Here is a 27,104-nt window from a genome sequence, read left to right on the forward strand (position 1 = left end):
ATATGGAAAATGTGAGTCTCTGTGTGACACCATATACGATGTAATTACAAGTGCTCTAAAACAAATCTAAGCGACTGAACCAGAAAACAATTAGACGTAGGGGAGGGTACAGCTCAGCAGTAGAGCATGTGCTTAGCATGCACAGGGTCCTGGGTTCAACCCCCAGTATCGTCACTGAAATAAACAAATAAATAAACCTAATTCCCCACCCTACCCCACCCCCCAAAAATGGAAAACAATTAGAAGAAAACTTAGAGGAATATCTTACCATCTGAAAAGATAGGATTTTCTAAGCATAAAACCAAAGAAACTTTAAAAAATGTGTTAGCAGATTTAGCACTGTTAACAGATGGGAAAGCAGATAAGAGAAAAACATTTGCTCCCTACAAGGCATAAGTGTAATTTGTAGGACACCCATACGAATGGGGGTGAAAAAGCGTGCAAGGCTCTGTGGGTAAGTTTGGAGGGAGGGTACCCTCAAGAGAGGCCAGGTTGTCTGAGGAGGGGGCTGGACCCCTGCTTCTCTCGGCTTCAGGAAGAGACTCCACCTCAGAGGAGGAGTTTTCTCTTTACAGCTGCCTGGTCCTCTGGTGACTTCTGCCTGGAATTCTGCAAGGCCTGGTTGGGGTGGGCATAGCCTTGGAGAGGAGGTGTCTGATGGGCAGGTGGACACAGTGACCTTTTGAGGCTCCTTCTGCCAGGAAATACAACAGGAGCCTTTTTAAACGACAGCTAAAAGGGCTCGCTGTCTTCCCTGGCTGTTCTGCCTGGAGCTTGTGGGGCCAGACAGACCAGGCTTAGGCACCCTTCCTCCGCTGAAGAAGTAGCCACCTGCCGGGATGGCTTGAGGGGAGGGGGGCCTGTGGGTAAGAGGGGACAGATGTGGAACTGATGCCCTGGAGAGCGGCCAGGCCCGCCGAGCCTGTCTGGGAGTGTGGGTCCCAGCTGCGAAGTACAGGAGAAGGCTCGCGGCAGCAGCGCTGATGAAGTTACCGCACAGACCCGAGCGTCACTGTTCTCTTGTGAACTTCCTGAGCAGGAGAGGGTGGGGTCCAGCAGGCACATTTGGAAGGGGCACTGAGAGCCACCTGGAGGTCAGGAGCTTTGTAGGGGGGTGCTTGGGAGGCAGCACAGCCTGGGCAAGGCGCGCGCCTTCTGTTGGGTCCTCTGTAAAGTGGGCGTGAAGATCATGTCCCTTTGGATCCAGAGACTGAACGACTTCCCGGCCCACACTGGGCTCACAGCAGGCACCTAGTGCGTGTCAGCTGTTACTGCTGTCTGTCAGGGCTTTTGGAGTGGAAGCAGGTCCGGCCCAGGGCTCCCGTGCCTCTCTCGCTCTGCTCTGGTCACCCAGGGGTCTGGTGCCACAGCTACATCTTGACCGATGTCTGTCATCAGATCTGCAGCCTCACAATGTGTTAAGTTTAAAGAATATATATGACCATTTCTAGCCCCTGTATCTTTATACATGAAGTGGCCCTGCTCTTGGAATGTGACTCTTTGTTTTGGTTTCTTCATTTTAATTCCACTGTTTTGTTTAAGGTGTACTGTTGATATTCTGAGGGTGTGTGTGTGTGTGTGTTTGTAGGGATTTTTAAAATGGATTTTTCAATTGTTTCAACCAAAGCAAATGATTCTCAGTCTGTGTTTATAACTTTTGCTTTGGTCTCTCCATGTTAGGATTATTCTTATCTTTGTGGTGCTTGTCTTGACTTGAGGGCATATGAGACGCGGTGTTTGTCCGGAATGTTTTTCTTCTCTTTCTCCTTTTGTCTTCAGGGGGTATGGGGGCAAGACAGTGGGCAGCACACCCGATGTAGTGACTTTGTTCTTCTCTCTCCTTCCTTTCCAGTTTTCAATGGTTCCAGCAGGTCATCACGGGAGAAGGAACCTGTTCAGAAACACAAAAGCAAAGAGGCCACTCCCGCGAAGGAGAAGCACAGCGAGCCCCGGGCCGACAGCCGAAGGGAGCAGGCTTCTGCCAGCCTACCCCCCGCGACCCCCTCCGCGGGGGGCTCCTCGGCCAAGGGGCTCGCCGCCACCCACCACCACCCGCCTCTGCATCGGTCGGCTCAGGACTTAAGGAAACAGGTAAAGCCCTGCCCGGCCTGGCCGTACAGGGGACCCTGATCACCAAGTTAACTGAAGGGGAAATCCATGTTTCCAGGGCTCAGAAAGCAGGAAAGGATGCTCAGAGGGGAGAGGGGGTGAGAGAAACACGACCCGGGCGCAGAAGTGCCGGGGCCTGCGCCTCCCCTCCCGTTGGTGGATTCGCATCCCTCTCCGGAAGATGCTGCCGTCACCCGGTGCCACCAGCTGCGGGCTCTCTCGAGCTGGGATGTTCTAGAAGGGTAGGGAGGGAATGCCCCTTCATTACCCTCTTCCATCCCCGTGTCCCGGGCGCCAGGTGAGGCGCAGAGTACTGGGGAGGGAGCAGCGTTTTCTCAGGTTAGGCCAGGGCCACACTTTACCTTGGAACAGGCCAGCAGCGGCTCCAGCAGTGGACGGCCTGGGCTGTACCTCTTCCTGATGGACACGTTAGTGTCTCGCGGCCAGGACTGCTGAGCCGCTGCAGGTGGGGGTGAGACGGGGTGCAGGTGCAACAGGACACTTACTCCCCCAGTGCATTTCTGTCCTGCACCCTTGGGATCAGCAGAGTCCGCACGCCCTCTGCTCCCTCTGCCCCCCACTTCAGGATCAGATACAGAGCGCAGATCCCGTCGGACAGCGCTTCCTGTCCTTGGCCGTGACTTTCCAGGACCCAGGACAGAGACAGCAGGGAGAGAGGAGGTGCCTGGCGCTCCGCTGTGGGGCTGTCCCAGGACAGGTGGCACTTCCTTGACCCCTCTACTCCCTGTCCTCACTCGGTGTCGAAGTCAGTGAGCCACAGGGATCACAGACGAGGACTTGCTCCTCACTGGGAATCTTGTAACACGCAGTTAAGTTTTTCCCTAGAATAGACCGAAGATTGTGATCTTGAAAGATTGATTTGGGGTGAGGTGAGGGTGGACCTGAGGTTCCTTGACTTGACCGGCAGTGTTGTCGAGTGACTGAAAGATGGTCATTGTGTCAGGGTTGGAGTTTCTCTTTTGTTGAACCGTTCTTTCCCCCTGGTCTTGCTCGTTCTTGATAATGTTAGAAATGGTTCTCTCTGACTCTGTGACTATATTCATGTATGTACACGTGTTATTTGTCTTAACCTTTAGCTTTCAGACACCACTCAGCTCTCAGTTGGGGATGACGAGGCACGAACCCTCATGGGTCTGTTTCTGTGGTCCTCAGATCACCGCTGCATGCTTTGCACTGTTATCTTGAGATTGAACAAGTGGTTTTTGCATATTTTGCTCACCGTTCCCCAAACAGAGTTCAGTTTTCCTCATGGGAACACCCAAGCTGTTTGTGGAATTGGCCTCCCCTACGCCAGGAGCCCAGTTTTCAGGACCAAGAGGCATAAAGCACAGGACACACCATCCCTTTGGTGTCTTGTCTACTCAGGTTCCAAAGCTGTTGGCCGGACAGGGATTTGTCCCTCCAGAACTTGCCTCCCAATGTTTCCTTATGAAAGAGAGCAATTCAAAGCCTAAAAGTTACAGAGGGGAGGCATTTGTGGGCCAGGAATCTCAGTAAGGGATGAATGTGTGACTTCTCGCATAGAACCATAGTCACACGCACACACATACTCTTCTCTTTCATGTTTGAGGCTGGAGTGATCCAAGCTCATCCTCAGTCCCCAGGGCTTATCCGTCAGTTCAGGATCTCCCTTTGTGACTGAACAAGAGGAGTTCCCATGGTTGGAGGGAAGAGTGGAGGGGAGCGGAAGGCACCCCTTGCTCCACAGTGTGCATGTGTGGCCCGTTTCACGCGCAGTCCTGGAGGCAGAGGAGCGACCTGGGCACCCTTGGGGTGCAGAGCCCCATCGTCCGAGCAACTGCGGGAGTCTGGCTGGCTCTTGCAGGCAGGGTGTAACCACTTCCTCCGCTCTCCACCCACCTCCTCCCCTGTCCTGCCTGCCCCACCTTCCCCCATCAGGTCCTCGGGATGGGGTAGCCAGGGCTCCGCGGATGGGGTAGCCAGGGCTCCGCGTTCTCGCTGGGCTCCCAGCTGGGCTCCGACCACGACCTCCGCTGAGAGTTCAGCTCTGACATGTAACCTTCCTGGGCTGTATTGTGCATCTGGAGCCAGTGATGCCAGTTCCTCTCCCAGGGATATTGCGAGAAATGAAAGGATAATTTTGATGCCATCAAATCCCATTAGTTAAGTACTCTGAAAAAAAAAAAAAAGGTCAATAAAAGCCAATTGTCGATTCCTTTGTAACAGCCTGATGCCAGTGATTAGAATCTGACCTTTCATCTTTTCAACTGCATAAAAGATGGGGGCCCAGAGAATACTTGGATCTGTAATTTTGATTAATTTTTTTCATTCAGCCTAAAAGGAAAAAAACAGTGCAATAGTACCGGGCCTGGCCGGGTGAAGGGAGCAGTGTTTAGAGGGAGCTGTCGAGAAGTGACTTTGCCCAGCTTCCCTGATGCACCCAGGCAGGGAGAATGCTTTCTGCTAGGATAGCTCCTCCCCCGTTGCCTTGCACAGTGCTGTGTGGTAGTTTTTTGTTTTTTAAAAAGCCCTGGACTTGAGCATGTGAACTCAGTGTGAGGGGCCTGGCCAGCCCTCCAGCTCTGATTATACCAGAGGCGCTGTGACCGCCATTGACATGCACGGGTGTGTGGCTGCCCCAGATGGTGATTTGGATGTGTGGTGGGTGTCCGACAAAGGAGTGTTTCCTGCCAATGATACTTAAGTTATATGCAGTAAAAGGCAGAACAAATTTAGGATGGGGAAACTCTCCTTGCACCTGGAGAAGGTTTGGAAATGTTAGTTTTCTAAGCATGTCGTGAGGAGGTGTTTGCAAAGAAGTTTGTGTGGTCGGTAAGCCAGGATGTGGATGGCTAGGCTGCACCGAACGGGGCCACCTGCCTGTTCTCACCTGTGCACCAAGGCCGAGCTGTAATGTGAAGAAACGCGTGGAGCGTGGGCAGCGGCCGGGCCATCTGCTGGTGGATAGCGTTTCACGGTCAGATGGACGGGGCTCCAGAACATCTTGGCTGAGTAAGGCTGAGAGGAGAGGGTTTAGCTGTTCAGAACTGCGAGTGTTCTTTTAACATTCTGGAAAATGGAAAAATGAGCATCTAGAGAGAAAAATGTGAGAAACTCTCCTTAGCTCGAAGAGTGTTCAGGGTCTTCCTTGCTGTTCATCAGGTCACCCGGAGAGTTTGAATTGGCACTCTTTGTGACCAGGATACAAGGCCTGCAGAGGGAGCAGGCTTTGTAGAAGGTTCAGGGTCCCACAGGACCCAGGTGTTTTTGGAGAGCGGGGCTGCCTGTCAGCCAGCCGTGTCCCTCTGCTCACTACTGTCTTTAACCTTTCTCCAGCCCAGGGCCCTGCCTTCCCTGTCCATAACTCACTGCCTGTCCAGTGGATTCTGTTCATTTAGGCTTTCTTGCTTTTTAACTTGAGTTTTAAAGTCTAAATGCACTGTCTCCAACCAACCATGTTTCTCCTAGGCAGAGCCAGCTGACTCAATGGCTCCCTCTAGTGGGAAATGAAAGCCTGACAATTTCTGGTTGGAGTGAGGACAGCTTCTGAGACCAGGACAGGCTGCTGTAAAACCCCATGGCTGTGTGCCTGCGGTAACCTGAGCTACAAGTGGTCAAGACACCACACTTCCTGCAGAGCTGAGTGACATTTGTGGGGGAGTGGGGTTCAAAGTCAGAAATCCATATTAAGCCGAGAAGGAGCAACTTGAAGAGATGTGGGGGGCTCTGCCATGAGCCTCCTTTGTGTTAATTCTCCAGTGAGTTAAAATGCCCTGTCTCTTCTGTTCTCAGTGCATGTGCTTCTTCAGGATGCATAGCAGTGAGACGGGCCCCAGTGGTTACCTGGCCGTGGGTCAAGGCGAAACTTAAGTGTTTGGTTCTGTCCTGTGAGGTGGTGGTTGGGAGGAGATGCTCAGTGGGAAGGTGAGACAGTGCCTTCCTCCACTGCTTTGCTGTCTTTGGTACCAATTACACATTGGATCCCCGGAGACGAGTGCAGGCCAAGGAACAGGCATCTGTGTTTACAGAGATGTGTAAACAAGGTGTTGCTTTTAGTTAAATCAGATTCTACTGTGGGAAAATTTCCCTCCCAGCAGGCTGGGAGTTCAGGTGCCCCGGAGAAGCCAGAATGCACGGACCCAGGGGCCCTGCGCTCTTCTTTGAGGTAGAATCTGGGAGATGTGGACGTCCGGCGCCTAGTCTCCCACAGGTGGACCACAGTGTGGGGGAGGGCAGGGCCAAAACGTTCGGGAACACGAAGCTGTTGGGGAACGTACGAACACTGATCCCCTTTCTCCATCTTCACTGATTAGATCAGAATCTGGATCAAGGGGGTGGTCAGACTGGAATCAGCATTATTTTTAAGCTCCCCAGGGGTTCATAGGGCTTCCAGGTTTGAGAAGCTTGAAAGTTGAGCCTCAGCAGGGTATGCAGCTGATGGTGCGCTTTGCTGGCAGAACATGGTGGCGTCCAGCACTGCGCGCTGGTTGTCATTTTCGCAGGCGGTTTCTCCTCTTCGAGGAGAGATTAATGGTGCTGTGTAGTCCGCTCACGTGCGAGCTGGGTGAGGAGTCTGAACAGGTTTACTCTCAATGGTTAACCGCAGATTGAGGGCCTCAAGGGGTGTCTTCATTGAAGGTGCGGATCCCGGAGCATCTGGCTGATGGAAAACTCCCTCTGTGAGCCTCAGCAGGATTTTACTGTTTGCTTTAGTTCTTTTAAATGGTTTGTTTTGTTTTTAGTCAATGGAATTGTTTGAAAGAACAGTTAAAAATTAGAGATATTTGCATTCCTCACCGTGCGTCCTGTTCCAAATTAGTGATAGTTACCATGGAAATTTTGTCTTTGCCCCTACCCCCGGTTTTATAAATTTGTTTTTAATTTATTGCTGCCAGGCTGCTAGTTTTGTTTGCGTTATTTCCTGTTCTGTGTTCCAGACCCTCTTCCCACCTGACCTGTCAGTGCTGCTGCCTTCTTGGGTGGGTGGCCTGCAGTGGTGCATCCGGGCTGTTACCCCTGGGTCTTCCCTTCGGCCTCTCCCTCCACTAGGGCTTGGGGCCTCAGTGAGTCTAGAATTCAGGGTTGGCTCATGGAACACAATCTCAGTCAAGAATTGATGGCTTTGATTGGACCGAGTATAATTGGCACAGGAGGACATACAGATTTTGGGTGCTTCTTTCCTTTTTCTGTTTTCAGAACCTTCTCCTGACACTTTGCAGCAAAGTAAGTCCTCAGATGAGGCTCAGTATCTGGGACCTCATTAGAAATGCAGATTCTTGGGCTCCCTCCTGCTCGGACCTACCAGGTGGGAGGCTCTGGGGGCGGGGCTCGGGCCTGTCTTCCAGAACCCTGCCCTGGTGGCGGGGCGTCTGCACAGCCCGTGGGTGCGCTAGGTGTGGACGGGAGCCAAACTGCTTTAGGCGCAGCTGGACAGTCCACTCCCTGACTCCTCTTCTGGTCACCTTCTCCTCGGGGCTTATTGGTGAGAGCTGTTTTTTCTGCTGTTTCCCAGTGATGGCGTTATTTTTAGTCTGCCCCTCTGGGAGGTGGTGGTGCTTAGGGAACCCTGGCGTCCTGGTTTTGAGCTCATCTTGCCGGTGAGGAATCATTGCCCAAGACGGGCACGTCCAAGGCCTCTGAGAGGCAGAGTTGTGACATGGTGTCCACCCAAAATCAGCCCAGCAGTGGCTCCCACTGTGGGCCTGTCATCATTCTTTGGAAATTACTGCTTTTCTGGTGTCCACCTTTGTCACTCTCTGGCTTCTTTTTATAAATGAGGGTGACTTCTATGTATCACAGAATTATTTTGGTGTCCAAGCTGAAGACAGTCATGAAGAGAAACTGATCGTTTATCAAATTCCTGTGGAACCGAACGTGGATGTTTGTAGAGGACAGGAAATGGGAGCTGCCTGTACACAAGGGGGTTGGGCCTGTTTTGCTTTGTCACGGAGGTGAGGTGTGTCCCGCGAGGCACCTGGGCTGCAGTCTAACAGATGCCCACGACTGTCATCCACACCTCTGGGTCTGGCCTGTGACCAGCATCTGAGCCACGTGAGTGCTCTTGTTCCTTTCCTTCCATAGCGTTTTTATTTCGTTCTCTATTTAGCACGTAGATTTTAAAATTCTGTGGGCAGATCATGCTGTTACGTGAAGTATACAAAAAATAGCCACCCTGTCACTTGGAGCAGGGGGGTGTGTGTATGTGCAAGTGCGTGCGGTGTGCATCCTCTTCTCCCAGATTGGCAGGACCTTGATACTGTGAGTATTCTTAACCTGTGACAGAGGTTGGCAGGCACATGGAGGGTCCTCACTGGAAACGTCTGGTTTCTAACAACAGATGTGAATGGTAAATACACCCAGATACACATGGGGCAGCCCCCAGGCCTGGCTGTGTGTTTCTGTGCAGAACAACCGGTGCCTAGTCCTGCAGACTCTGTAAGTGTTTCAGAGTGGTCTTTGGGGCCGGGTGTTCTGCCTGCCTTGGCCGGGACCCTTGTTGCCTCTTCTCAAAGGCAGGCACAGGCTGCTTAGTCACAGCGGGTGGGGTCACCTGCTGCCGTGCACTAATTCTGCTCCCCCCACCTTCTGCTGCCTCCCAGGTTTCTAAGGTCAATGGAGTCACTCGAATGTCATCTCTGGGTACAAGTGCAACCAGTGCCAAAAAGATGCGCGAAGTCAGACCTTCACCGTCCAAAACTGTGAAGTACACTGCAACGGTGACGAAGGGGACTGTCACATACACCAAAGCCAAGAGAGAACTGGTTAAGGAAACCAAACCCAATCACCACAAGCCCAGTTCAGCTGTCAACCACACAATCTCAGGGAAAACTGAAAGTAGCAATGCAAAAACCCGCAAACAGGTGCTATCCCTCGGGGGGGCGTCCAAGTCCACCGGGCCCGCCGTCAATGGCCTCAAGGTCAGTGGCAGGTTGAACCCAAAGTCATGCACTAAGGAGGTGGGGGGGCGGCAGCTGAGGGAGGGGCTGCGGAACTCCAAGCGGAGGCTGGAAGAGGCGCCCCCTGCCGACAAGCCGCAGTCGCCCCCCAAGAAGCTGAAGGGGGCGGCCGAGGGCCCCGGCAGGAAGGCGGCCCCTCCTGCCCCGGCCCCGGCGCCCGCGCCCACGCCCACGCCCACGCCCGCCCCCGCGGAGAGGGAGAGGGAGAGGGCGCCGCTCAGCGGCCACGTGAAGAGGGAGGTGCCCGAGCGGAGCCTGGAGAGGAACCGGCCGAAGCGGGCGGCGGCCGGCAAGGGCCCGCCGGGCAGACAAGCACACGGCAAGCCGGACGGCGTCCCCTGTGAAAATCGTTCTACCTCGCAATCGGAGCCCTTGCCCCGGCCGCACGAGGCGGCGGCCAAGGCCGAGAAGGGGGCCGGCAGGGCCGGGTGGGCGGCCATGGACGAGATCCCCGTCCTGCGGCCGTCGGCCAAGGAGTTCCACGACCCGCTCGTCTACATCGAGTCGGTGCGCCCTCAGGTGGAGAAGTACGGCATGTGCAGGGTGATCCCGCCCCCGGACTGGCGGCCCGAGTGCAAGCTCAACGACGAGATGCGCTTCGTCACGCAGATCCAGCACATCCACAAGCTGGGCCGGCGCTGGGGCCCCAACGTGCAGCGGCTGGCCTGCATCAAGAAGCACCTCAGATCTCAGGGCATCACCATGGACGAGCTCCCGCTCATCGGTAAGGCCCCGCCGCCCGGCCTCCTTCCCCGCACCCAGGCCCGCATCCCGCCGTGTCCGCCCCGCCCCGCCCCCAAACGAGCTCCTGCTTCTCCGGCCGTTCTTGGCCCGGGAGGAGTCCCAGGCCGCCCTTCTCTGGGTCCCGGGGCTCCGGGCAGGAGGAAGGTGGGCCCTGTCCCTCTCCCCTGGAGCTACAGGGTCTCCTTACTGAGGCCAGAGCCTGTCCAGAGAGTCAGGCAGGAACACTGTCCCATACATTCTGCTGCTGGGCCGCCTTAACTAAGTACAGCGGCTGGGAGGCTTGACCTACAGGAAGTTCTTTCTCACAGCCTGGAGGCTGGAGATCTGAGAGCAAGGTGTTGGCTGAATGGCTTTCTCCCGTGGCTCCTCCCCTTCGCTGGGGTCGGCCGCCTTCTCCTGGACCTCACGTGCTCTTTCCTCTGTGCGCGTATTCCTGCTACCCCTTCCTCCTTAGGCTAGGACCTACCCTGATGACCTCATTTTACCGTAATTACCTCTTCAAAGACCCTGTCTCCAGTCACGCTCTGAGGCGCTGAGGTTAGAACTTCAACACAGGACTCTTCTGGGTGGGGGGACATTTCAGCGCATTTCTCTCTCTTTCCTCATTTTCCCTTGGCTCCGGGAATGTGTGTCAGCTCCTGAGAGTGGGCTCAGCTCTGGCTGGTGCTGATGTAAAGCGCGCCTCAGTGACTCCTTTTGTGAACGTACGCTGGCCTTTGGGAAGACTCTGGCCCCAGGCAGCCCTCCTGGAGCCCGCTGCCCTCTTCCTCTCCTGGTTCTCGCACCTTCTGGGTTGACTCGCTCTGGCAGAGATGAGCCAGTTCGGTGGAGTGGGGTTCCTTTTGGGTCAGCCGGTGAGGTCACGTGCTTCTTGTCCGGCTCTAGACCCGCGACAGGAACAGGGCCTGTCCTGCCTGCGATTTGGAGAGCCTGACCTTTCAGAGGCAGGGAGCAAAGGGGACGTTAATAGTCACTGAAGTGTCGAGCCTTGGCAGTGAGATGGGTTCCTTGTAAGACGGAGGTTTCTTTATTCCTCTCAGCAGATGAAAATTGCTTAAATTGAAAGAGTCTTGGTTTGTGGGCCACTGTCAGGGGTGCGATCGATGGTGGGAACCTACTGAGGGGTGAAAGCATCTCAGGAGCTTGGTGTTGGCTGTGTTGTGTGACTATGGTGACCCCACAGAGCAGCACCAAGTCGTGGCTGCAGTGGGACGTCCTGGGTCCCCCACCCTCTGAGGGGATGGTGGGTCTTCTGGGGAGAGCTGGGGTACTGTCATGAGGACAGCCAGCGATCTTCTGTTCTGAGTGGGTTTCCTTAACCTTGACGTCCGTGACACTGTGTTGTATGTGTGTTCACACCTTTTGCTGTCACCCAAGGTGTGAAGCATCATCATCACCCAGTGAGAAGCTGAGCTGGTCTGTTACCCGCAGAGGCCTTGGGCGGTGGCTCTGAGGTCAGCCTCCTCGCAGTGCAAACAAGGGACTTAGTAGTTTTGAAGGAATTTCCCAGAATCCGCAGAACGGGTGCTCGCTTGCATCTGTGGACACAGACGAGCACCCCAGCCCTGCTGGGAGCGGCACGCTGTGTCGTGTGGCATCCTTGTAGTGCTGTGAGTGAGTGTGTTGATGGTAGCAGATGAGGGGCGTGAAATAACGGATTTCCAAGTCCCAGGTCAGTTTCTCAGTGCTGTTGGATTATAACGAACTTGGAGAAAAAAAGTAAAAGTACGGATTGCCTCATTTCTAGTCAACCTGTGGTCTGAGCCACTTGGCACAGTGGGGTGACTCACCTCCCTCTCCACCTCGGCAAGTCGGGCAGTGTGTGGGCTGCGCCAGGAGATGCCCGATTGAGAGCCAGGCCTGGAGTGCGTCTCGGAATCTCAGGCCTCTGATCCCGTGGCCTCCACTAACCAGCCAGCCCCAGAGTCCCTCCCAGCACAGTAGCTGCCTGTCCCCTGGCCTTGCTGGCGGGCAGGGTGGTCCCGCGGTGGTTGCCGCTCGGGGAGTCCTGTTGGCTTTTCTTTTCACTTATTTATAGAAATCTGCCTCCAGCTCTAAAGATCTAAAGCGTTCTTCATGTTTACTTTACTCATCCAGCATTTCTGTGGCATATTTACCTCCTCACAGCTCGTGGATGGTTATTCTGGAAGATTTCCCCCCCTTTATTGGCCAAAGTAAGGCTGATTGTTCAGGTCCCATTGAGAGAGTCACTCAGCGGACATTCAAACATACTGGAGTTTTGTTGTACTTGGTACGGTTTGATCGAGGGCTGGGGTGAAAACCAGCCCACACACCTTCTGAGATAAATGTCCCTCTGCCTGAGTGACGATGGGAGGAGCTGAGGGACAGACAGACTGCCGCCTGCCCTCCCGTGAGCACTGCTTGCTGCCCAAAAATCCAGGGCGGGTGGAAATAAGTTAGTGTGTGTGTTGGGGTGTGTGGGGAGGGGGATTGGGCCTGACAGCACATCTGTTTGTTTCCTCTGTCACAGCTGTTCCAGGTGACACTGGGACGTGAATGTGGCCGGTTGGCACTGCCCAGGCCCTGCCGCCCCCACCAGGGATGCCCTGTTCCTTGCACCATTCCCCTACCTCCCGCGGTGTGAGGGATGTCACTAGTGCCTGTGGCCTCTGCTCCTGGGGGTGCTGGACACTTCCTCCCCCCAGGTCTGCACAGCCAGCTCTCTTTCCATTCAGGCCTCTGCGGGGGACACCCGCTAGGCCACCCACCTGAGACGGGAGCCCCATTACTCCTCAGCCTGTCGGGCTCTATTTATCCACCCCAGCACCCAGGATGGGGCAGCCCTCTCTCCGCAGATGAAATGATTCTCTCTGCTGCTCTGACCCCAGGGCCCAGCGGCGTCCCTGGCACATGTTGGGCACCGGGCACCCATGGACTCTCGGTGACCAAAGCCCTTTTCACCCACTGTTTTCTCCCCTCGTCGTCCCAGGAGGCTGTGAGCTCGACCTGGCCTGCTTTTTCCGGCTGATCAACGAGATGGGCGGCATGCAGCAAGTGACTGACCTCAAAAAGTGGAACAAGCTAGCAGACATGCTGCGCATCCCCAAAACTGCCCAGGACCGGCTGGCCAAGCTCCAGGAGGCCTACTGCCAGTACCTGCTCTCCTACGACTCCCTGTCCCCCGAGGAGCACCGGCGCCTGGAGAAGGAGGTGCTGATGGAGAAGGAGAGCCTGGAGAGGCGCAAGGGGCCCCTGGAGGGCCACACGGAGCAGGACTACAACCGCTTCCACCCCCTGCCCCGCTTTGAGCCCAAGAACGGGCTCATCAATGGCGTGGCCCACAGGAACGGCTTCCGCAGCAAGCTCAAGGAGGTGGGCCCGGCCCAGCTCAAGACAGGCCGGCGGCGGCTCTTTGCTCAGGAAAAGGAGGTGGTGAAGGAGGAGGAGGAGGACAAAGGTGTCCTCAGTGACTTCCACAAGTGTATATATAAGGTGGGGCTCCTGTGTGCGGGGTGGGCTGTGATGGGGTCCCGAAGCCCCTGGTCGGCTGTCTCGGGGAATGAGCCGTGTTTGCCGTTGAGGGGGGTGGGTTGTCAGGACGGGGCCTCTGGGCACCAGTCTGGGGGGGGTGTCTCTTGCCCACTCCAGCCTTGGGCTTCTTTTCCCTTAGATGAGCCCCATGTGTGCAGGGGCCCTTGTGCCAGGGACGCAGGCCCCCGTCGTGAGGCCTGGGGGGGGCCAGTCTGGGCTGGAGCTTCTCGGACCAGATCCTCTGCGGTTCCTGATTCACATTCCCTCCGTGCGGCCCCCGGCCCAGCTCTGCTGCCTCCCTCCAGCTGTCTAGTGGGGAACAGGCTTGGGGGAGGAGTCGAGGAGGTTTCCCGGCTTCTGCCCTGAAGAGATCCCCTCCTCCAGGAAGCAGGGCAGCATCCTGGCGACTCCCTAGTTGGCAGCCTGGTTCTGCAGCAGAGTCTTGGCCAGCCCACCAGGGTGATGGGGCCCCAGGCTGGGAGGGGCACAGACTGGCCCCTGGTGATCCGTTCTGGAGGCACCAAGAAGGACCGGGGCCCTGCTGAGGCCTTGGCCTGGCAGGGGTGTGTGGACGGACAGGAAGTCTGTGGTTGGGCTTGGAGTTCTGCCTTTTCTGTTTCTGAGTCCATCTTTGGAGGCCACATCTCTGGCTGCCCTCGCCTCACGACTCATTCTCCTCTGGGTTTTTGTCCTGCCCTCCTTTCTGAAGAGAGACACCTGCTTCCCTAGAACTGTCTGTTACCGGACCCAGAGAGGGTTGGGTCTCCTGTGCCATGATCCCGTCGTCCCCGTCCCGCGCCGCCCCCACAGGGACCGCGCGGTGGTGAATGGCCACTTGCAGCCTCGGCCGTAGTTCAGTTTAAATGTGTTACGGAAAAGGAGAGGGCAGCTTTGGGCTGTAAACTCGGGAGCACTTTTGGAGTGTTTTTCCTGAATGTTTGCCTGAGAATCTCTTCAGTTGCAGTCTGTTGTTAAATCCTGACCGAATGGCCAGCTTGTGAAATTAGATGTCTTCTACTTTTGTTACTTTTTCTATAAGGAGGGCAATTCTGTGAGAATGAGGTGAATCTGAGTAAGATGGGTTTTTTTCTGGAAACATGCTCTGTAAACGGTAATTTCAGATCTCATCAGGAAAACCTGATGGGGTCTGGCTGTGTGGCGGCGGCTGGTGCCCGTGCTGGGTAGCAGCTGTGTGCTGAGGGCCGGAAGCTCAAGGCCTCCCGGTTCTGAGCCCCGGCAGCACGTGGGGCGTTGACTGCCGGGTGCTGGATGTCATCTTGAATTACAGATATTCTGCTCTAGTTGTCGTAAGATCAGGCCCCTGCTAGTGGTCCTGGTTTTATTTTGTAAAGAACAGCTCACGAAGAGAAGTTTGAAATTGTACAGAAATTTCTCTCTTAGTTAGAACCCCCCTTAGAGCCGAAGAGCAAAAGCAAAGGGCAGAGTCCGCGGGCTGACGGCTGAGACTGTCCTTCCAAAGGCGAGAAGAACCTGCCCCTCCCTGCCCCCCTGCGGCTGGTTCACTGCACTTGGTGCGGCCTCACAGCGGACACACTCCTGGGGGAGCACCCCGAGGCCAGGGATGTTGTCTGTTTTGAGCTTGGCTCCAGCCCCTAGAACTAGGCCTGGTACCTGGTACACAGAAGGTGCTCAATAAGTACTTCCACATTCAAGGGCTGAGCGCGAGGGAGTGGAGGGCTTGTGCCTAAAACAAAGTATAGTCATTCCGATGTAAGTGGGGAGCCATTTCATCACAGCCCCGGGGCTGCAGCAGGGGTTGGGGGTGGTGCTGGACCATCTGAGGGCCCTGCCCGCCCCCCTGGGGAGGCACAGGTGGGACCTGTCCACTCAGGTCCACGAGGCGGGGCGCCACATCTGGCCGATGCTCATGTGAGGACCCTGAGGGTGGGTGTAGGAATCACCCCAAGTTTCTCTCCACGGGTCCCCCAGTCCCAGCCTGTCTGTTTCGAGGCTGTTGGTTTCTTCCCTGGCCTTGGCCTTTCTCCCGCCCTACATGTGGGCCAAACGTGGGAGTCCTGCCTCTTGTTAAGCCCATTTCTCCACGGAGTGAAAGCTGCTTTTAAGCAGGGACCTTGGCAGCAGGCTCCCGGCTCCAGTCGTGCGCTACCTGGGCCTCCAGGTGGGAGCCCGTTTGCCAGGTAACGGGTGGATTTGCGCTGCTTCTACGGTGTTCGAGGGGCCTCCAGCTGCTTTGTGGGCAGTGAGGGTCCCCCTCTGCTTGTGTCAACTCAGGACACAGACTGGCGCCCTGTCCCGGGGACACGCTGGCCAGGGGCCCATGACGGGTGTGGCCTGTGTTGGGGTCTGGGGTCTGGGCCCTGCTTTGTTTGTTCAGTTTGACTCTCCTGTTTTTGTTTTCTTTTCAGGGAAGGTCTGTTTCTTTAACGACTTTTTACCGAACAGCAAGAAATATCATGAACATGTGCTTCAGCAAGGAGCCCGCGCCCGCTGAGATTGAGGTGAGGGCTGCTGTCCTCTGGCTGCCGCGGCAGCAGATTTAACTTAGGTTATTCTAAACTTACTCAGGGTCGGAAAATGTAAAATGAGAGTGAGCCAGCCTCCCTGGCTTCTCCCTGACTCACCCCAACCAGAGGCCGCGAGAGGCAGTGGCCCCCTCCCCACCAGCCACCTCTTTCCCTGTCTCCCCTGTCTCCCCCCCCTTCACCGCGCCCCCCCCCCCATCCCCTCTCCCCTCCCAGGTTAACCCACCCTCCGGTGCCTTGTTATGCAGGAGAATGTTTGGAATCCCTTAAAGCCGCAGTTGTGCCTTTTTCTCTCCTGTTTTTTATTTGATGGGATTGGCAGGTTGCCATTTTTGTGCTTCTGCCAACTCTGTTCTTCGAGTTTAGCGTGAGGTTGGAGAGACGGCGAGCCCAGTCCAATCAGGGGGAGTTGTGTGTGAGGCGCGACAGAGGACAAAGCCTGGGTCGGTCTGTCTGTCTGCCTCCCTGGCACCCCCCCGCCCGAGTCGCCGTGTGCTCCCAGGTGCTGAGGCCGGTGGGCTTCTCTTGCTGGTGAGGGCTGCTGCTGGCTGAGCAGGAAGTGATGTGGACCGCAGCCTCGGATTCTGGTGTACAGCTGGTTTCAGACCAGTCTTTTTCTTGAAGGATGTATACCTCCTTCTCTAGGTAAAACCCCGTGTGGACCACCCAGGGGCCCGGGCCTGATTTGACCAGGTTTCCTGGGTGTGAGACTTTCAGGATAGTCCAGGACAGTCCGGGTGTCCAGGCTGCCTGTTCCCCTTCCATGGTATGTGGGGCCCTACCTCTGGTGGTAGCCATGGGAAGCCCAGGAGGTCCTGCCCTGGTGCTCAGGCCTGGTTTCCCAGGTTGGTGAATTCGTTGTTGACTTTGGCATCACTCTTTTCAGGCCCTAGGTCTCTACTGATTTGTGCGGGCTGCCCCAGCTCTGCACCCTGAGATGTGTCTTTAAACACCACACAGTGGCCTCACCTCTACCACATCCCCTGATTTGGCTCCACCAAAGCCACGGTCCATCAGCCACAATGTCAACAGGGCCCTGATTCTGGAACATGTGTGGCTGTCACAGTTGCTTCTGGAGCGCTCATGCCATTTGTGGTAGAGACCTCAGGGGAAAGGAATGTGGCTCTTGGGGACTGAACATCTGAGATGGAGAAAGAGACCTTTGTTTTATGACATCGGTCCTTGTCGGAGTCCCCAAACGTGCAGGGTTTTTTACTGTCCAGAGGACAAGGAAGTCTTGGCTTCTTTTAGTTTCTTGCTCAGGAATTTATTCTCCCTGAAAGTCCGGGTTTTGCTTAGCAGTTGTGTAATATCTAAACACAAAGGGAAGCTTTGCTAAAATTAAAACTTTTAGTCTGTCTGGCTAACTACTGGATCCTGTAAAGGGGCTGGGCCCTCTCCTTGGCCAGTGGTCACCAGCTGGAGCGCCACCACGTCCCCCACCCCCTGCTCTTAGTGGAGGGTCATCTTCCTTCCCCATGTCTGTATCCACCCAGCGGAGGTTGCTATGATTCCAGGTGACTGCAAGGCCACCTGTGTGAGGAGCCCAGGCATTTGATGCTCGACTTTGTTCTTGATGTGGGGCCTCTGGCCGCCCCCAGGCTGGCCCCTCTTTGCAGAAGCCACACGGCACGGGGTGAGGGGTGCTCCTGGGGGAGGCTTCCTCCTGAGTGTGGTTCCAGTGAGCATGTGGCCAGGGTGGGGAAGGTGATGTGCTCCTGGAATGACGACTGAAGGCAGAATGGAAAGAGGCCTCTGAGTTGGGGAGTCGCTGAAGGAAAACCAGCCCTCTGACCTGTTGGCCAAGCCCGTCCTCACCTGCTCTTTGCCCTTGGTTGTTGAGCTTGTGCTGATGACAGGGACCTGGTCAGCGTTTTAAGCTAGTGGGTGTGCCTCCCCGTCTGTGTAACTGGCTGGGGCTGCAGCCTGGGGGGCGGGGTCGTCTCTCCTGTTTGACCCTCACGTGCAGCCCGGCTGACCCTGCGTGGGCTCAGGTTGCTGGTGGCTGGGCGTGTGTGGCCTGTGTCTGTCGGGAGGCCCACCTGGAGGCTGATTTGATTCCACTGAAGGACAGTCGTGGGTCGTGTTCAGCCTCCTCCATTATGGTTTTCTCCCTCCTTTTCATATAAAGGATTTCTTATTGTGGGAAAACATAATATTTACCATTTTAGCCATTTTTAAGTGTGCAGTTCAGGGACATAAAGTCCATTCACATTGTTGTGTGACCGTCACCACCATCTCCCCCCAGAACTTTTCCCTCTTCCTGAGCTAAAGCTCTGCCCCATTAAACACTGATATCCACTATCCCGGTCCGTGACAACCACCATTCCTCTCTCCCTGGCTTTGGCTGTCACGGTACCTTGTGAGAGTGGGATCCTTGTGAGAGTGACTCTCCTTGGCGAGATGTTGTCACGGTGTATCTGTGTCATAGCACGGGTCAGAATTCCCATCCTTTTTAAGGCTGCCACCTTCCGTCACATGGACCTCGCGCCTTCTGTTCATCCATCGCGGGTGCTGGCTGCTTCCACGCGCAGCCATCGAGAACAGAGCTGCTTCACGTGGGGCAGCGGCTGTCTGTCTCAAGCTCCGTGTCCCCAGCCAGCCGCCCACGGCTCCCACCCAGCACGCTGCGATGTCGTTGGGCCCTCTGTCGAGCGTTCCCGTGCCGTGGTGCTCAGTCGAATCGGGCTCTGTGTCCCCAGCAGCGAGGTGCTGACGCCCCCCCTCTCCCCACAGCAAGAGTACTGGAGGTTAGTGGAGGAGAAGGACTGCCACGTGGCTGTGCACTGCGGCAAGGTGGACACCAACACGCACGGCAGCGGATTCCCGGTGGGAAAGTCAGAACCCTTCTCAAGGTAACGTCGGACACTCTCGCCCGTGTGGGGACTGGATGGTGCCCCTGCCCGGGTGTGACGCCCTGTGCTTTCCTCTGCAGACACGGATGGAACCTCACCGTCCTCCCCAATAACACGGGCTCCATCCTGCGTCACCTCGGTGCTGTGCCTGGTAAGCCTGCCGCGGCTCCACCGCGCGGGGAGCCGGAGGGGCGGGGCCGCCGGGCTGCGGGGCCGCCGGGCTGCGGGGCCGCCCTGTAGGGGTTGTGCTGGGAAGACTGACTTTTAGAGAAGAGAGAGGAGTTAGGATCATAATTGAAGTCAATAACAGTGGGGAAAGGTAAACCAAATTGTGGATTCTCAATGCTGGGCAGCTGCTTCATGGCCAGCTTTTTACTTTGAAATTGGTATTTTCAGAGCTAACGTTTGGACTCCTAAGGGCTACCTCACAGGCTGAAGGGGAAACCAGATGACCTGAAGGCAGGGACCCTGGAGGAGGGGGCCTCCACCCTGGTGGGGGGGCTTACGCTTCCCGCGCCCAGCACGGCAGCGTCCGGGGGCAGGTGTTCTCGGCCCGGAGGTCTGCAGTGCGCTGGCGGCTGACTGACAGCGGCTGCTGCGGTCACGCTCCTCGGTTCAGATGTTCTTTGGCTACTGTTTCGTAACAGCGTCTGTGTTCTTGGTTTCTGTATAAGCAGGAAAAAGCAGGTGCCTTCTCACTGGGCTGTCTGGGTTTGAATCTCGTTTCTCTTTTCTTGTTTGGGGAGAAGACAAGATTTCTTTTCCTGCCACCCTGAGACACTGGTCTTCATCACGCCCTGTCCCCTTTGTTCTAGGAGTGACAATTCCCTGGCTAAATATTGGCATGGTCTTTTCTACCTCATGCTGGTCTCGAGACCAAAACCACCTTCCCTACATCGACTACTTACACACTGGTGCTGACTGCATTTGGTGAGTACCCGGGCCCCTCACGCACCCGCCGGCTGACAGCCTTCCCGTGTTTGCCCCTGCTCCCTGTCATCGCTCCTCAGCTTGGCATCTCTTGCCTCCGTTGGAAGTTGAGCTGTTCCTGTGCTTATTGGCCATTTTTCTTTTGCCAGTTGCTGAGTTTTTTCTTCTGTGATGTTCTTTCCGTGGTTGTTGATTTCCAAGACTGCGTTTGTGTGAGTGGCAGTTTTCAGCATCTCTCCACGGCCCATGTCCCCCTCTCCACCAATGGCTAGAGAGTAGGTTTTACTGGAGGTGGAGCTCCTGCCCTGGGAGATACATGTGTGTGTCTTCCTGGGAAGCCTTCTGCCCAGTTCCCATGCGCGATCTGTAGCTGTCAGGCTAGCCAGCCCTAATCCGACGGGGTCCTCCGCTCTTTGTTTGCAGTGGCAGGTGGGAAATTACCATAAATAATCAGAAGTCTTGTCTCCCAGCACCGCATCCATCCCACACTAATGTGTTTATCGTCCTAATGGAGTGATCAGGCATCCTTTATTAAAATACACAAAATCTTAGAACTAATGTTCTCCCTCCAAGGAGCCAGTGTCACAGCAGTCCCAACCCCCTCGCCTTTCAGCCACGTCGGCGGGAGTGGCAGTTGGTGTGGAAGCAAGCGGTCAGGGCCCTGTGGTTGACCTTCTGCCACACGGCTGCTGGGCTGTGGAGGCCAGGAGGGGAAGGGGCCTTGGGCAGAGCTGAGGGTGGACGGCTGGACCGTCCTGCTCAGAGTGTGTGTGTCTCTCCTCTGGGGACCATTCCCCACGGAGAAGCTGCTGTGGGCAGTGCCGGCCAGGCTGGGTGGGTTGGATTCACAGGGTCCCACCCAGGTCTGTGACCAGGCCTCACTGGACCCTGGTTCCTCATCTGAAAGCAGAGGGATATGACCCATGTGGTCATTTTACTGCCTGACCAGTGAGTGAGAGGCAGGGAAATGCTGGCTTCTGGGCTGTTTGAAGACTGATCCCTCGAACCTCAGTGATGGGAATGGAGGGGCGGCCAGGATGGACTCAGAGAACTTGATGCTGTGTGGTTTTTCTTAAAACGTGATTTAGGTTAGAAACCCTGGATTTAAATCACAAATCAGTTAAGTTGGCATTGAAATAACAAACATTTGAAAGAAACTTAAATGTGGTGATTGGCGCCCCTCCGTCAGCAGCAGCAACCAGGTCCTCCCCCAGGAATGGTTTCCCCTATGGCAGTTTCCCTTTAGGGGTTGGGAGGGGCGCTGGTCAGCCTGAATCCCTGTCACGTGCCTGCGGGGGGCCCAGAGAAGGGGGCCTTGAGGAGGCCATGCTGGCTGGCACTAGGATATCACGAGTTGTAGATGGGAGGTGTGTCCTTTGGGGACAGGAGAGGTAATTCTCGTCCCCTCGCTCCCTGGGGTTGCAGCGAGGGTCCAGATTCTCCTATTGGGTAAGTTCTGCCCACGTTTTCTCCCACCATCTCCCCCGGCCCCCGCCTCGGCTCCACCGCAGGGTCTGTGTTGTCTGAGCCCCGCCCCCAGCATCGACCCCTTTGCTCTACCCATGCCCTCGTGGTGTTGGTTCTCCTGTGTGTCCTGTGTGTGTGTCCCGCACAGAACCTTAGTCCTGCAGTGTCTTCTCTGCTACAGAGAAGTGTCAGCCCAGCCTTAAGTCTCAACTCAGGAGGCTCACGAGAGGCTGTTGAGTCTGCAGATGTGTCTGGATCTGATTTATAGGGGCTTTTAAACATCTGTGTTTGGTTTGAAGGCTTTTTGGCTGATGCGTAAAAGATGAGCGTTTCTGTCCACTCACGGCTGTGGTTTGGCCATGCTGGGCAGAAGCGGCGGAGTTACCCTGGGAGGCTGGCGGGCCTGGAAACCCTGGGGGCTATCTGTGAGCTCGCCCACCTTCCCATACCTGCGCCTCAAGCCACCGTTTGCTCATTTCTTTGAGGGAGTGGAGGCCAGGCTCCCAGGCAGAGGGTCCTTTTCAAGTCTGCTTCTGCTCTGATTCCAACCCCCAGGTATTGCATTCCTGCTGAGGAGGAGAACAAGCTGGAGGACGTGGTGCACACCCTGCTGCAAGCCAACGGCACCCCAGGTCTACAGATGCTCGAGAGCAACGTTATGGTACGGCGGCCGGGCTGTGTGGGGCGGGGGAGGGGCGGGGTCAGGTGTCCCAACCCACTCAGTTGTTTCATTGACTCGGCCTTCTTGCAGACCTGCCTTGCAGAGGCAAAGAACACAGTGAAAAATAAATGCTCCAGGTGTCCATTATAACCAAAGTGCCCTCTTTTATGGGAAACAAACTAAAATGCTTTTCTCTGATTGCAAAGGACGTGGGGCTCGTGCCCGTGTTGGCCTCTGACTCTGTTTGGGGGCCTGGTTGTTATGTAAATGGAAACTGGGCTGTGCTGGAGTTGGCCCTGAGTATGGGCTGGACCCCTGGACGACGGGGTCCGGATCACCGAGTGTTGCAGAAATAAACACAAAGGCTTCAGACCCCACTGCCGAGTTCCTGGGACTCTCTCAGCCCTGAGCTGTGTTCTGACACCTGAACTTAAGGCTGCTCTGGCCTCTGCTGACCCCTGCACTGGTCTCCTGTCCCTGCTGGGCCCACCTCACTCTGGGCTCTGCTTTGAGAGAGTGAGCAGCAGCCCCTCTGGGGGGGACCAGGCCCAGCCTGTACCCCTGTGGACCCGCTGCACTCTGGAGACCCCCACGGTATACATGGGTCCCAGTCCAACCCTGGTGGTGCTTACTGAGACACGGGCCCCCGTGTGGCATGAGGGCTGTGTGCTCACAGTGGTGCTGCCCACCCCCGACTTGTGTCAGTGTAGGACTTCCTCCTTCATTTAGGAATTGTGTATCTTTATTTTCTAAAAGAGAAGCAGACCTTTAACAGAAATCTTGGGAGCAGGTCTGCCTCCTTCTGCCCCGCCTGGAGGACAGGTGTCTGTTTCTGCACCTGTCGGGAGGCCGTCAGAGGCTGATCTCACACAAGGGGCTCCAGACGGCGGGCGGTGGTGGGCAGCCCTACGGGAGCGCTTGTCAGCCCCGCGGTCTCCACAGATCTCCCCGGAGGTGCTGTGCAGAGAGGGGATCAAGGTGCACAGGACCGTGCAGCAGAGTGGCCAGTTCGTCGTCTGCTTCCCGGGGTCCTTTGTGTCCAAAGTGTGCTGCGGCTACAGCGTCTCTGAGACCGTGCACTTTGCCACCACCCAGTGGACAAGTATGGGCTTCGAGACGGCAAAGGTAGGTGGGCGGGCGCCCCGCACATGAGCCAGTCTGTGGGTAATATGTGTTTAATTCCAGAGCGAGCCTTAGAAACCTGAGAGTCGGCTGAGAGGTGTTCATAGGGAAGGAGAGTTGTTAGCGGTTTGTATATCATGGAAGGTACACCTGAGTCCTGTTAACTGGCCCCTACGGTATCAGGAGATCAGTACGGAGGATGTTTAAGGCAAAAATCGCCCATTTCAAAGTTGTGTCTGCATTTGGCATTGGGGAGTGATGACTGTTGGTGTTCAGTGTCTCTCACGGGCAGACACGATCGTTGTGTGGTTCTCATTTGCTCTGAACCCCAGTGGAATTCACAATTTGAAAATTCAGATCACACCCGCTCCACGGTAAAGAAAACCCCTGACAGCTGCCTAGAAGTGAAGATCTCCCCTGTGGGATGTGGCTGCCTCTTTCAGGAAATGAAGCGTCGGCACATAGCTAAGCCATTCTCCATGGAGAAGTTACTCTACCAGATCGCACAGGCGGAGGCGAAAAAGGAAAACGGTCCCACTCTCAGTACCATCTCAGCCCTTCTGGACGAGCTCAGGTAGCCGGAGACCCAGGCGCCGCCCTGCTGGGGCTCAGCCGGGCGGGGTACAGCCGGGCCTTTGTGGGCAGGTGGGCCAGGACTTGGGTGTGGCTCTTGTATTTCGTTTCCTCTTGTGCTGATGATGCCAGAGTTTAGCCTCCTTTGTGGCAACGGCCAGGAGGCGGCTCCTTGAGCCCCAGGCCCCACTGGTCCTCGCAGCACCTTACCAGTGAGAGGAGGTGGCCACCATGGCATCAGAGCCTGGCCTGGTGAAGGAGCAGACGGGGCAGGACTTGAAGTGACCCTCTTCCCTGCCCCGGGGCCCCTCCTTCCTGCCGGGAGCCCCAGTGCACCCGGAGCGCCACTTGGACTTGGCTGCCGGTGCCGGCAGATAGTTGATCATGTCTGCCCTCAGCTCGGGGAAGGGTGCCCCGACGGGCACTGGTGCTGTGTCCTGTGTTAGCCGCAGGCAGAGTTGGTCAGCCCGGAGGCCTTTAGACTAAAGGGCACAGGTCCACAGGCGGGGCCGAGAGGGCGCTGCTCCGAGGAGCCCGCTGAGCCCTGCGTGTCCGCGCAGGGATACGGAGCTGCGGCAGCGTCGGCAGCTGTTCGAGGCCGGCCTCCACTCCTCCGCTCGCTACGGCAGCCACGACGGCAGCAGCGCCGTGCCGGACGGCAAGAAGAAGCCTCGGAAGTGGCTGCAGCTGGAGACCTCGGAGAGGAGGTGTCAGGTCTGCCAGCACCTGTGCTACCTGTCCATGGTGAGCCCCGCGTGCTCTGCTCCCGCCTCAGGGTCCCCCCCCCCCCCCCGACTGGCGGCTTGGACCCCCAGCCCTGCTTTCCTCTGTCCCTGTCCATCCTTCCCTGAGTTGGTGCCCCTGTGGGATTTTCAGTCTCTGCCCTGGTCTCTGAGCTTTCATTCAGCCACATGACTGATGTCACTGCCCCAAGGACTCTGAAACTGTCTGGTTAAAGCCAACACTTCTTGGCCGCACCTCCTAGTCTAGCCTCCATGTTGGGTCCTGACTTGAAGGCATCCCCCTCGCGACTGTTCGCTCACCTTCCTAAGCCGCCGCCTTTCTCCGATCCACAGCCTCCTTGAGGGACTTATCTGTCTCAGCCTTGGGCTTAATTGTGGACTTAACTGCTCCAACCCCGACCCCATCCCAGGCTAGAGGGGTCTCCGAAAAACCTTGCTCAGATGGCTAGCTGGACTGGTGTCGCCTCCCCTCTGATCTTCCAGTCCCTTCCTGCCCTGTGGCCGCTGCCCTGACACAGGTCTTTCTGGCTGCACCGGCTCCACGCAGGGTGGCTCTCCGCCCTCGGGTGCCATTGCCCTCTCCCCGCCCTTGTGGTCCTCCCTCCAGAGAGAGGAGCCCAGGTAGTAGGTGCCCACCCGTCACGCAGCCGGGCACCAACATCCTACATGTACCTCCCTATAAGCCACACATGGCCTCCTGGCCATGTGCCGCATGACTGTGATGCCACCTCGCCTGTGTCCCTGGCACCTGCCCAGCTGCCCTGCAGAGAAGGCGGGCCCCATGGCCACTCCCAGCTGAGTCACGTGCTCTTTGTAACATCTGAGAGGTCAGAACACAGAGAAAGGAGGGAAGAAAGGACTGAAGGATTTTGCCAGTGCCATCGTGACAGTGTCGGTGACGGCTGGCTTGAATAGTAGAGGTTGCTTTTCTTGTAGTTCTGGAGGCTGAGAGTCCAAGGTCAAGGTGTGGCCAGGGTTGGTTTCCTCTGAGGCCTCTGTCCTTGGCTTGCAGACAGCTGCCTTCTGTCCTCACTTTATTTCTTCTGTGTGCATCTGTCTTAATCTCCTCTTGTAAGGGTGTAAGTCATTGGACTGGATCCCACCCTTTCAACCTCTTTTTACCTAATCTCTCTCTTTAAAGGCTCCAAACAGTCACATACTGAGTTACTGAGGGTTAAGACTTGAGCATATGATTTCTGGGGTGGAGGGGTGGTAATTCAGTCCATAACCACCATGAATCCATTTCCATGTTTTCTTCTATCTAGCTTTCTTTTCCCAGATGCTTTTTAAAACATACAATCAAGATCTATGCTGTCTTAAAAAAAAAAAAGCTGTAAGAATTTCCCCAGATCTTAGAAGTGTTTTATAAACATCACTCATAAAAGCCACATAGTTCTGTCTGTTCCTTTTGTGTTGGAAGAGGGTTATTCTCGTGGGAAACAGTCATTTCCCATGAGCCAGGGTGACCTCATGTGGCCCTGGTCCCTTCCTGTGGGCTCGTTTTCAGGATGTCCCTCAGAAAGCTGTACCTGGAGAGTTGTCACCAGGAATTTCTTAGCCTGGGTGTTATTTTTAAAAGCATATATCCTGAATTCATAGGTAAAAACTGGTTTTATTTATATATGCTTTTCATTGCTTGGGTTACGAAGGAGAGGCTTTGTGCATTTTTGTTCAGTTTCATATTTGTGTCTGTTCCTGTCCTCAGCCCCGAGTGATGTGTCGTTTCCTTATGCCAGTGGCTTGTTTTCTTGTCTTTGCTTAGAAGCACTGAAGACAGGAAGCCTAGATCTTTCCCCAAATCCTTATGAAAAGGGCTGTGAAGCTTTTGCATCTCGTGTGTTACAGCAGCATTCTCCCATTGTTTACACAGGGTGAGCCCAGGGCGGCGAGTCAGGGTGGGGGTGAGAACTCCTCGTACAAACAGGTCTGAGTGTCCAGGGCCCCGGCTGGGCTTGGGTTCCATGTGGCCTCGGGGCAGCGGCGTTTCCCTGGGAGCTGCAGGCAGACGTGGCTTGGGTAACAGGTGCTGGGGATCAGGGATCAGGAACCGTGCTGGTTGGAGTTGGGACAGAGGCACTCGCTCCCCACGTGGTGTAACTGGTTGGACTGACTGAGCCAGTAAGAGCAGGAGTAGAAGAACCATGTGTAGCCACTGAAACGTCCAGGGTGTGACCTCCTGGCACCTCTTGCACTGGGGTAGTTTTTGAACCAAAAGTCCCAGAAGCTCTCAGAACCCAAGAGCAACTTCCCGTGTTTCTGGGTCGTGGGCACCCCTGGCTTGGGCGACGGCCTCCCTGCTCTGCTCCTGGGAACTTGTGTCCCCGGCCTTGGTGACTGAGTCCCCTTCAGAGCCTCAGGTGCACTGTCCTCCCAAAGGTCGTGCAGGAGAACGAGAACGTGGTCTTCTGCCTGGAGTGCGCCCTGCGCCACGTAGAGAAGCAGAAGTCCTGCCGCGGCCTGAAGCTGATGTACCGCTACGACGAGGTCAGTCCTGGGGGGCGGGCACATCCCGCGGGGGGCCACTGTCCCCGGCCTGAGGCCACATGGGGCCAGTGGGTTCCAGGCTGGACAGAGCCTGACTTGAGGTAGCTCTTGGTCCCAGACTGGGCGGTGGGCAGGTTCAACCAGTGTTGGACTGACCTGGACGCACCAGGAGCGGAAGCGGTGGAGAGACGTTTTTCCTTTATAAATGGTTTCATTCCAGTTTTCTCCTTCATGCCCCAGTGAGCCCGTCCGCCCTCTGCTTCCCCACCAAGCCCTGCAGCCTCTCCGTTGGCATTGCTGGCTGCCAGCGCCTCGGTCCACAACGCATTTGGTTTCAGGATGTGGGTCCACACCATCTGGCAGGGCTACTGAGGAATGGGGGGAGGCACCGTCCCCTCCGGCCAGGGCTGGGGCCCAGACCCAGAGGGGCAGAGGGGCCAGCAGGCTGCCTGTGTGCCCACCACGGGGCAAACCCCAACTGG

The 27,104-nt window shown here is 56.1% G+C and overlaps 1 protein-coding gene across 5 annotated transcripts in view; it reads left to right on the forward strand.

Moving 5' to 3' along the window:
• Positions 1–27,104, forward strand: part of JARID2 (jumonji and AT-rich interaction domain containing 2) — a 228,771-nt gene that overhangs the window by 196,964 nt on the left and 4,703 nt on the right. For all 5 annotated transcript variants that reach the window (XM_074348127.1, XM_074348129.1, XM_074348126.1 and 2 more), the window contains 12 exons: positions 1,853–2,091; positions 8,691–9,771; positions 12,742–13,244; positions 15,671–15,763; positions 18,524–18,642; positions 18,723–18,793; positions 19,458–19,572; positions 21,595–21,700; positions 22,643–22,825; positions 23,266–23,396; positions 23,956–24,139; positions 26,515–26,622. In XM_074348127.1, coding sequence (XP_074204228.1) covers positions 1,853–2,091; positions 8,691–9,771; positions 12,742–13,244; positions 15,671–15,763; positions 18,524–18,642; positions 18,723–18,793; positions 19,458–19,572; positions 21,595–21,700; positions 22,643–22,825; positions 23,266–23,396; positions 23,956–24,139; positions 26,515–26,622 — 2,933 coding nt within the window. The remainder of the gene's footprint in view (positions 1–1,852; positions 2,092–8,690; positions 9,772–12,741; positions 13,245–15,670; positions 15,764–18,523; positions 18,643–18,722; positions 18,794–19,457; positions 19,573–21,594; positions 21,701–22,642; positions 22,826–23,265; positions 23,397–23,955; positions 24,140–26,514; positions 26,623–27,104) is intronic.

This window comes from Camelus bactrianus, chromosome 20 (assembly GCF_048773025.1).
Source record: "Camelus bactrianus isolate YW-2024 breed Bactrian camel chromosome 20, ASM4877302v1, whole genome shotgun sequence".
NCBI classification, from domain to species: domain Eukaryota; kingdom Metazoa; phylum Chordata; class Mammalia; order Artiodactyla; family Camelidae; genus Camelus; species Camelus bactrianus.